Here is a 10,391-nt window from a genome sequence, read left to right on the forward strand (position 1 = left end):
GGTGCCTGCGTTGTGTCTTCCAGCAGCTCTGGGAACTTGACCCTGGTTGAAAGGAGACCCCCGTCCCGCTGCTGGCTGCCTGTCTACCTGCTGACTGCTTCCAGAAGCCCCCTGCCCCCTCTTTTTTTATCAGAGCATCCCCCCCACCCCCAGCTCCCCCAGCCTTCTCCAATTCTGCAGTTTCCAGGAACGTGCAATAACCCGGAGCCACGTCCCCTGTGTCTGGGGGGTTTTATGAGGGCTGTGGGCTGGTTTACAGCTCGCTCCCTCGCAGTCGTAAAAAGAAAACCCCAGCCCCAGAGAGGCAGAGCTGCTGCCCCGGCGCTGGGGGATGGAGGGACGGGGAAGGCGACTGCCTTTTCCTGGTCGCCTTCCATTTTACAGGTCGTTTCCTAGCAGTAAATTTTGTGATGAGTGGAAAAAGTGGAAAAAAAACCAAACCAACAAACCAACTTAAAAACCTAAGTGCCAGCCTCTTTCCAGGTTTTTGGGGCTCTTTGCAGTTTTTGTGCATTGTCATTTTTAGCTGTGTTTACGGCAGGAAGGAGACGGCCAGCAGAGGGGTGAGGGTTGAAAAGTATTTATTTTTCTCAAGCGGCTGTTTTTGAATGAGGAGGTTTCCCCACCTGGCTTGGTCTTTTTTCCTGCTGCGCCTGCTCCTCAGAATTATCCCCCAGCACAAGCCCGTGACTCTGCAAGACTCCGGTCTGGTGCTTTGCCCCAGCTGAGAGGCTCTTTCAGAGACCCTGGCTCTGCTTGGGAGGATGCTGAGGCCTGCCCAAACTAAAGGCTTTGCACAGCTTCCAAGGGGAGCTGAGCCCAGGAGCCCTGGCCGGTGTCCCCAGTGTCCCCGGTGTCGTGCATCGGCTGCCCAGATAAAACCAGCAGCCACGTTCCCTCAGTGACCATCAGAGCCCAAAGGGTGTCCCCCATTTGCCGGCTCCCAGTGGGGATGGGGTCCAGAGGGAGGACCCTGCTCTCCTGGCTGAGCATCCCAGCCGGGACGTGACGCGTGTCCCCTGTCCCCACCAGACATCGACGAGTGCCGGCTCAACAACGGCGGCTGCGACCACATCTGCAGGAACACAGTGGGCAGCTTCGAGTGCAGCTGCAAGAAGGGCTACAAGCTGCTCATCAACGAGAGGAACTGCCAAGGTAAGGGGCAGCGGGACCCCGGACACCCTGCCGTGCCTGGGGATGTCACCTCTCCCTGTCCTGCCTGGGGATGTCACCTCTCCCTGCCCTCTGGCAGTTCCCAGCCCTCCCACCGCTGCTGCTGGAGGAGTTCTGGCCCCGTTACTCATTCCTCTTTGCTTTCCTCTGGACCACATACATCCTTCGGGGAATTAGTGTTGGATTTGGGTTCTGGTCTGGGGCTTAGCCCTTTGATCTGCTGAGCTGGGCTGTCGTCCCAGCCCTGCTCCTGAGTTGGGGATTTCTGGGCTCGTCCCATGGCAGAGTTAAAGCCAGCAATTAGGCAGATGCCAGGTGAAATCCTCCGGCCTCACTCAACCCTGGGATGAAGGTCATGACATTCCCTGCAGCCCTGTGGGATGGAGCATCCCAGTGCAGCCCGAGCTTGCTGGAGCGGGAAGGGGACGCCCCTCCACCACGTCACCCTCACCTTTCCCCCTTGCCTTTCCTCCAGACATCGACGAGTGCTCCTTCGACCGGACCTGCGACCACCTCTGCATCAACACCCCCGGCAGCTTCCAGTGCCTCTGCAACAAGGGCTACACGCTCTACGGGCTCACCCACTGCGGAGGTAGGGATGGCTGGATGCTGGGTCTGGGTCCCAGGGGGGCACACGGGGGCACGCAGGGATAGGGGAGCCCCACGGCGTGGTTGCTGCAGGACCCCTGGGGACACCACTCACCCCAAAGACCTACGGGGGGGTGGGTTCCCCACGTACCCTGAGCTGGGGCCAGGCAGGGAGGGGGCTCGCAGCCAGACGCTGGTGTCTGCAACTTCAAACGGAGCGACAGGAACAATTTGCGACTTGTCTGCAGCGGGAGAGAGGGAGAAATCCCCGGCGTTTTTGGCAGGGAGCTGGGACGGGGTGGGAAGGGGAACATCAAAAGGGTTTGATTTAAGTTTCACAAGGCAGATAGCTCCCCAGGGCGGGGGCGTGCGGTGCCCCCGGGAAGCGAGGAGGCAGATGAAACACGCTTTGGGGGGGTTGCCGGAGCGTGTCGCGGCAGCGGTGCCGTCAGCTCGGGGTGACGGTGGCACTACTCCGGGTGCTCCGGCACTGCCTGGTCAGCGAGGGTGGGCGACCCTCCTTGTGCTCCCAAAATACACAGCCAGCATGAGCCAGCGCATCCCCCGGGATGCTCTTGGTGAGACCCCGCGATGGAGGGGTCACTGGCTCCCACCGATGCTCCTGAGAAGGAGGAGCTGGGCAGGGAGGGGTGTTTTGAGGGGGGCAGCTCCATCCCTGGCTGCTCCCCACCTTTTCCCATGCTCCATGCCAGACCTGGAGGATGGATGCCCCATTTCGGGCTGTGGCAGAGGGTCTCTGCCGTGGGGAGGGGGACTGGGATGGAAGGTCCCTACCATGGGGAAGAGGGGCTGGGGCTGCCGAGCAGCTGCCTTTTGAATTTGGCTAAGTGCTTCCATGTCAGCTCCGTCTGCTGCCCCCCGCAGCTCCCCAGCCCACCGCGGGGCCGGGCTCAGCCTGGGTGGGCTGCACCCGTCACCGCCTGGCCCTCGGGGACGCTGGCAATCGGGGGTCCCCGCGTCCCTGAGGGGCTGCAGGGAGGGGACACGGCTGGAAGCGCCCTGCGGTGCACGTCTCCCATCCCCAGCCAGGCAATTTATCCATGTAATATCACAGCCCTGAGGTGATGCAGCAGTTCAGTGTCAGAGCCAGGAGGGTCCCGCTGCCCCTCGCCCACCAGCTTCTCCCTTCTTCCCTGCAGACGTGGACGAATGCAGCATCAACCGGGGGGGCTGCAAATTTGGCTGCATCAACACGCCCGGCAGCTACCAGTGTACCTGTCCCACCGGCTGCAAGCTGCACTGGAACAAAAAGGACTGTATAGGTACATCGGGGCTGTTGGGATTAAATTCCTGGGGGAGAGCACAGGGGTTTTGGGGCATCCTGGTGCAGGGATGCTCTGGGGTGGGCTTGCTTTGGGCTGGGGTCTCATGTCCATCTCACCTGGGTCTGGGTGGGAAGTGCCATAGGGTGTTGTCCTGCTCCCTCTGCCCTTGGTCATCTCATTGCTTTTTTGACCATGCTCAGGGCCGGCCGTGAACTTTTGCACTAGCAAGTGTCCCTAAGGGGGCTGTTTTCGTGGCTCTGGCTGTGCCCTCCCCACTGCTCCCTCCACCAAAAAATTGAAAGCCATTAATCATGTCTGACATCTCCAAGGAGGAGCTGGGGGGGTTGGGGTCCAGGGTCCCTATGTCGTGCTCTGGCACCCTCTACTCCCTGGTGAATCCCCTCGTGACCTGGGAGGGCGCAGGGGTCCCCTGCGTGTCCCCAGGCTGTGCCAGCCACGGGCTCCCCACTTGTCATCACCAGCCGGCGCGTGTCCCTCAGAGCTGGTGAAATGCCTGCCAGGTTCAGTGCCACCGCGGGCCACCCTCACCTGCAACAAGACGGGCAAGAAGGACAGCTGTGCCCTCACCTGCGCCTCCAAGGCCCGCTTTCTGCCAGGTACCAGCACCGGTGCCACCGCTGGCACGGGCAGGGGGGTCCCCATTTCCCTGCACGACCCAGACTTGGGGTGGGGGGGAGAGGAGCGGCTGCACGGCCAGGGTGAAGCCCACCCAAGCAGTGGCCATGGCGAGGGAGGGAGGTGTAGATCCATGGGATGGGTCCCTGGTGCAGGATCCCCACAGCGGGGAGCTGAGCATCATCCCTCATGGTGCAGCCATCCCTCCCTGCATCATCCAGCAGAGCATGGTGGGGACGGGGCGGTCGCTCCGGCATCCCCCGACTCCCGTTCCTCCATCCCACAGAGTCCGACAGCAGCTACACGGTGAGCTGTGGGACCCCCGTCCTGCGGCAGGGTGGCCAGCAGAGACCCGCCAACAGCAGCCAGCAGTGTCTCGGTAAGGGGGCTCCCGGGGTGGCCACAGCCACCGCCGGCCAGGCTGCCCCACGCCGGGGTGGTTGAGCACCCACCTTTTCTTTTAGAGACTGTCACTGCCCCAGTCAAGCAAAAGGCTTCCTTCAAGATCAAGGATGCCAAGTGCCACCTGCACCCGCGGGCCAAGGGCAAGCAGGAGGAGGCTGGGAAGGCTGGGGTGCAAGGTGAGGCGTGATGGCGGCGGGGAGATGCCAGGGATGCCCGTCCCCCCGGGAGGGATGGGGTCCTGACTTGTCCCCCCACGCGCAGGCGGGTCGGCGCCTTGCTCCGACTGCCAGGTTGCCTTCGTCAACCTCAAGTGTGACTCGTCCAAGAAGGGGAAGGGCCGCCGGGCTCGCAACTCCTCCAACAAGGAGGTGACACGCATCACCCTGGAGTTCGAGGCAGAGATCAAGCCAGAGGAGATCACAGGTGGGCACGGCGCTGGCTTGACACGTCTCGGGTGCAGACAGGGGTGGTGGGACCAGTGGGACAGTGGTGGGACCACGGAATGGTGATGGGACCAGGGGAGTGGTGGTGGGACCAGGGAACAGTGATGGGACCAGGGGGGACAGTGATGGGACCGGGGGGGCAGTGGGACCAGGGGGACAATGCCATCCCCACGAAGCAAGGAAAGCCAAACCAGTCTTCATTCCTCACCATACTGGGATGTGCTGGGCAGCACTTGTAGCTGAGCATCTGGGAGATGGTTTTAATCCTGCTAGGTTACCCTCTCCATCCTTGAACCCCCCCATTTCCTCCTGCCCCCCCCAGCTGGCTGCAACCTGCAGTGCCTGCGGCAGAGGGTGGAGAAGAAGCTGAAGTCAGCCATCAAAGCCCTGAAGAAATCCATCAACCAGGAGCGGTTCCTGCTGCGTTTCGCGGGGATGGAGTACGAGGTGGCGAGGAAGCTGAGCGTGGCCCCGGAGCGGCAGGAGAGCTGTGGGCCAGGCCAGCAGCGCCTGGGTGGCAAGTGTGGTAAGGAGCATCGCGGGGTGTCCTGGGGTGGGGGACCGGCCAGTTGTCCCCCCCAGAGGTGACAATTCCCCCAGCATGTCACTGACGTCCCCCCTGGCTCTCAGTTAGCTGCTCGCAGGGAACGTATTACCACGGCCAGACGGAGCAGTGTGTCCCCTGCCCTCCCGGCACCTACCAGGAGAAGGAGGGGCAGCTCTCCTGCGACCTGTGTCCCCGCGGTGATGCTTTCGGACCGGTGGGAGCCACCAACATCACCGGCTGCACAGGTAAGGGGGGCACGGAGGGGTGGCGGGGGGGACCAGGAGGGGCATGATGCTCTGAAGGCTGGAGCCCTTCTGCTGTGAGGACAGGCTGAGAGAGTTGGCGGGGTTCAGCCTGGAGAAGAGAAGGCTCTGTTGAGACCTTGGAGCCCCTTCCAGTCCCTCAAGAGGCTCCAGGAAAGCTGGGGAGGGACTCTGGATCAGGGAGGGGAGCCCGAGGACGAGGGGGAAGGGTTTGACACTGAAAGAGGGGAGATGGAGCTGAGATGTGGGGAAGAACTTGTTTGGTGTGAGGGTGGTGAGAGCCTGGCCCAGGTTGCCCAGAGAAGCTGTGGCTGCCCCATCCCTGGAGGGGTTCAAGGGCAGGTTGGAGGGGGCTTGGAGCAACCTGGTGTGGTGGGAGGTGTCCCTGCCCAGGGCAGGGGGTGGCACTGGGTGGGCTTCAAGGTCCCTTCTGACTCTGATCATTCTATGATTCTCTTGGGGATGTCCATGCACCGTGCCCAGGGCTGCAGCCTCAACCATCAGCCGTCAGCCCCCATCCAGAAGAGGGGAAAACCCCTGAGCATCCCCAGGACCCTTAAAAGTCACTATTTGGGGCATTTAGAGGGGACTCTGGGAAGGGCAGTGCTTGTTCTGGATTTATTGGTGCTGCCAGGGCTGGGGGGAGGGGAGCTGGGCTGGGGGTGGGGGAGCCCGGGGCACACCGGGTGCCTGTGCCCGCAGGTCAGTGTCCCCCCGGCCAGCACTCCTCCGATGGCTTCAAGCCCTGCCAGCCGTGTCCCCGCGGGACCTACCAGCCCGAGGTGGGGCGGGCGCTCTGCTTCCCCTGCGGCGGGGGGCTGACCACCCGCCACGAGGGAGCCCTCTCCTTCCAGGACTGCGACACCAAAGGTAGGTGGGAGCCAGTCCCCGGGGAGGGGGACACCCCGTGGGGGCCGTGGCAGTGGCTGACAGCCTCCTCTTGTTCTCTGACCCCCCCAGTCCAGTGCTCCCCCGGGCATTACTACAACACCAGCGTCCACCGCTGCATCCGCTGCGCCGTGGGCACCTACCAGCCCGATTTCCGGCAAAATTACTGCATCGCCTGTCCCGGCAACACCACCACCGACTTCGACGGCTCCACCTCCGTGTCCCAGTGCAAAAGTAGGTGAACTGGGATGCGATGGAAGAGGCGGGGGGTGGTACAGGCATGGTGAGAACTGGGCTCCTCCCTCAAAAGTATTTTAAAATGCCTTAAAATAGAGTTTGGGGTCATTTCCATGCTTTATGGATGCAGGTATGGGGGGGATGCATGGAGTGGGGCTAATAGAGCACACCCCTCTTGCCCAGTAACCCCCCCTCCCTGTCCCAGTGCCCATGCCACTGGTTCCCAGTTGAACTAGCTCTCCGTGCCTTGCAGACCGCCAGTGCGGGGGGGAGCTGGGCGAATACACGGGCTACATTGAGTCCCCCAACTACCCGGGGAATTACCCCGCCAACGTTGAGTGCACCTGGAACATCAACCCCCCGCCCAAGCGCAAGATCCTCATCGTGGTGCCGGAGATCTTCCTCCCCTCCGAGGATGAGTGCGGCGACGTCTTGGTCATGCGGAAAAACTGTAGGTAACCGAGCGTGCCGCGGTGCGCAGGGGGGAAGCCGGGGGAGGAACAGGCTGGGGTTTGGCCGAGCTGCCTTCTCCAAAGGGAGAAAACTGCATTCCCGGGTGTCAGGAGGGAATTTTTGGGAATTAGGTGAGCAGGGATATCAGCATCACTCTGCCACCCCGGTGCCTTGGTGGATCAGGGGAATGTGCATGGACTAAGCATTGGTGGGGTGGCACGCTCATGTCTCACCACTCCTTTTTGGGGGTTAAAAAGCCCTGTTTGGAGCTTTCCAGAGCAAGAGAGGAATAACATCCCCAATATGTAACGTGAGGTTGTTGTCAGCCTTCACCAAACACGGACAGTTCCCATCCCTGGTGCTCCCCTTCACCCTGAGCATTTAAGCCCAGTAGAGCTGGGGGCAGCTCTGCTGCTGGGCATCCAGCATCACGCAGCCCCTCGCCGTTCCCCCCTTACCCCCCCCGCAGCCTCCCCGTCCTCCATCACCACCTACGAGACGTGCCAGACCTACGAGAGGCCCATCGCCTTCACCGCCCGCTCTCGGAAACTGTGGATCAACTTCAAAACCAGTGAAGCCAACAGCGCCCGGGGCTTCCAGATCCCCTACGTCACCTACGACGGTGAGCAAGGGGGACAGGGGGACATGCTGGTGGCCCCCTGTCTGCTGCGGTACCCGGGTCACCCCCAATTCCCACCTCCCGTGTGTTCAAGGGGGAGCGGACTCAGGGATGGGCACCAGAGGTTTGGGGACAAGTGACAGCCCGTGCCCTGACGGTATTTTTCATCTGGGTGTTGCAGAGGACTACGAGCAGCTGGTGGAGGACATCGTGCGGGACGGCAGGCTCTACGCCTCCGAGAACCACCAGGAGATCCTCAAGGTGAGTGCATCCCCTCCGGGTCCTCGCTTCCCGGGTCTCTGGGGGATGCTGGCGTGCAGGAGCATCCTCCCCATCGTGCCCCCATGTTCCCCCCTGAGCTCCTGGCTTTGGTTCAGAGCCACCTCAGGGGAGCACGGGGTGGGATGGTGACCCCCCCCCGCCTCCACCTTGCCTTCCCCGCAGGACAAGAAGCTCATCAAAGCTTTCTTCGACGTGCTGGCGCACCCCCAGAACTACTTCAAGTACACGGAGAAACACAAGGAGATGCTGCCCCGCTCCTTCATCAAACTCCTGCGCTCCAAAGTCTCCAGCTTCCTCCGGCCTTACAAATAGCCCCCCCACACCCCCCCGGGCCACCCCGCAGCCAAGGAAAACCTCTTCTCCCTTCCTTCTCCTTTCCAATTTTCTCCTTCCTCCGCTCGGCTCCGGCAGGACCGCCACCTCTCATCACCCCGCAGACATCCCCCCCTACCATTTCTCCGCCGCTCCCCGCAGAGCCGTGCCCCCGGCCGGGGCGAGGGGGGATGCTCCGGTCTCATCCCGCCGCCAGCGAAGCCGCTCCTCTCTGCCAAAGCAGCTTCTCCTTCAGAAACCGAAGCTCTGGTCCTTTCGCCGGCCTCTGTCCCCCCTGTGACACCAGGTCTGTCCCCGTTCCTCGGGGCATCGCTGGGGGGGTCGTTGTCCTTCCCGCCCACGGCTGCAGCCCCTCCAAGCCCTTTCGCAGGGGACGGCACGAAGGTAACCGAGTCATTTTATGGCAGTGCCTGGGTCGTGGGCACCGGCATCGCTTTGCGGAGATCGGCGGGGGGGGGAGAATTTTAGACAAAAGCATACTTGATGAAAAAGAGAATTTAAAGGAGAGATTGACAAAGCAAAGCGCACCAGGGACCGGCAACCGCGGTGGCTCCGGTGGCCGTCGCTCCGGAGAGCCGCGCTGGCGCTGGGAGGGAAGCACAGCCAAGCCACGTTCCCGGAGAACAATGTCTGGCTGCACGGGAGAGAACAGGGAGCGAAGGAGAAGGACTTTGCAGCCGGGTTCGGGTTTTGGTTTTTTTTTTTTTTTGCCCCCCCCTCCCCCCCCAGACACTCGTGCCAAGGAACCAGACTTTCTTACAAGCTCTGCCAAAGAGTAACTCGGAAAAGCAAGCTTTGTGAAGAGCAGGAGTAAACATTTGTGCACTAGGAATATCCTCCTTTCTACCTTTTTCATATGTATTAAGTGCAATCATTTGAGTCTTCTTTATATTATTTAGAGGGAAGTTTTTGTTTTTGTTTTGTTTTCTACTAGAAACGACAATATTTATACCTGCCTGAGAAATGAGAATGTGCGTTTGTAACAAAAAAGAAACAACCCCACCACCCACCCAAAGCAAACCCAGCCCCGGGCTGCCGCTGACCGGTGGGATGGCGTTTTCAAGCCTTGCAACCCTTTTCTGCCACCTTTGTCCCTCATAAAACCCCCTTTTCTGGGGGGGAGACGGTGCCTCTCCTGCTCAGCACGTGATGGAGTGAGTTTTTGGAGGCGTCTCGGTCCGTCCGTGGAGGCGACGGACCAGCCGAGGTGACTTTGCTTTTGGGCTGATCCTCCACAGTTTGAGGGTTTTTCAAGCCCTGTCACGAGGAAGATGCAGAACTCGGCCCCATCACCTGCTTGTCACAAAGAGTTTTGCTTCCCTGCAGGGACCTGGGGACAAGCCAAGACCTGGGGGAGAGCCAGGAGAACCCCCGGGGCAGGGTCCAAGGGGTCACGCTGGCAGAAGAGTGGAGCTGCCCCTGTGTTCAGCCCCGAAATCTCTCCCCCCAGGTATGGAGGTCTGCGCCCTCCCCAGCTCTGGGGAGGCTTCGTGCTTCTAAATCCCTTCAGGTCTTTTTGGCTCCATCCCTCTCTGTGGGCTCGTCCTGCTGGGATGCTGTGGGAACCCCTCCCCAGGGAGCAGATCCTGGGGGGGACCCTGTCCTGCCACCCCCCTTACCCCCAGCTTCACAGACAGGCACGGCTGGGGACGATGGTGGACATCACCGATGGGTTTGTCCCCTGGGATCTCCACGCAGCTGGACAGGACCCCTGGGGACAGGCGGCTGCTGCCGCTGGTCACCCCTCTTCCTCCTCCCCAAACCTTCCTCCCTTTCCAGCCCTGCAACCCCCTCTCGGCCGTCACCTCCCCACACCTTCATCCCCATCTTCATCCTCTCAAAGACCTGGAGCTGGCAGGACTAGACGTGGTTGACTTTCCTACCAGCTTTCCCATTGGCAGGTCCCCTCCCGGCTCGTCTCTCGCTGTCCCCTTGACCACATCTAGGGCCAGCCCTGCTCTTGATGAACCAATTATTTATTTCTCTGCACATTCCCCCCCCTCCCTGGGTAAATCCTTGCTGAAACCGGGTGGCAGCCGCTTGCCCACCTTTTCCCTCCTCCATCCAATGCCCCGAGAGCTGCTTCTGGGCTCCACTGGGGGTTTGGGGCTGGGCGAGCGCCGGCAAAACGGGGCCGAGTTTTGTCCCTGAGATTTGTGGGTTGGAAAAGTCTGTCCTGATTCATCCCAGCTGTGGGTTTCCCCCTCCTGCCGCCCTGTTTTTTGGAAGCTCCACATC

General features: G+C 61.4%; 1 protein-coding gene across 4 annotated transcripts in view; it reads left to right on the forward strand.

Moving 5' to 3' along the window:
* Window positions 1-10,382, forward strand: part of SCUBE3 (signal peptide, CUB domain, EGF-like 3) — a 34,407-nt gene extending 24,025 nt beyond the window's left edge. For 2 of the 4 annotated variants that reach the window (XM_014953613.1, XM_014953615.1), the window contains 15 exons: window positions 1,033-1,155; window positions 1,649-1,765; window positions 2,922-3,044; window positions 3,530-3,664; window positions 3,970-4,062; window positions 4,148-4,264; window positions 4,350-4,511; window positions 4,854-5,057; window positions 5,162-5,323; window positions 6,044-6,211; window positions 6,302-6,463; window positions 6,720-6,917; window positions 7,389-7,541; window positions 7,720-7,799; window positions 7,983-10,382. In XM_014953613.1, coding sequence (XP_014809099.1) covers window positions 1,033-1,155; window positions 1,649-1,765; window positions 2,922-3,044; window positions 3,530-3,664; window positions 3,970-4,062; window positions 4,148-4,264; window positions 4,350-4,511; window positions 4,854-5,057; window positions 5,162-5,323; window positions 6,044-6,211; window positions 6,302-6,463; window positions 6,720-6,917; window positions 7,389-7,541; window positions 7,720-7,799; window positions 7,983-8,132 — 2,147 coding nt within the window. In that variant the 3' untranslated portion in view covers window positions 8,133-10,382. Of the gene's footprint in view, window positions 1-1,032; window positions 1,156-1,648; window positions 1,766-2,921; window positions 3,045-3,529; window positions 3,665-3,969; window positions 4,063-4,147; window positions 4,265-4,349; window positions 4,512-4,853; window positions 5,058-5,161; window positions 5,324-6,043; window positions 6,212-6,301; window positions 6,464-6,719; window positions 6,922-7,388; window positions 7,542-7,719; window positions 7,800-7,982 lie in introns of all 4 variants that reach the window. The other 2 variants (XR_001413305.1, XM_014953614.1) reach the window with 2 other exon arrangements.
* The last annotated feature ends 9 nt before the right edge of the window (window positions 10,383-10,391 follow it).

This window comes from Calidris pugnax, unplaced genomic scaffold, assembly GCF_001431845.1.
Source record: "Calidris pugnax isolate Ruff unplaced genomic scaffold, ASM143184v1 scaffold245, whole genome shotgun sequence".
NCBI classification, from domain to species: domain Eukaryota; kingdom Metazoa; phylum Chordata; class Aves; order Charadriiformes; family Scolopacidae; genus Calidris; species Calidris pugnax.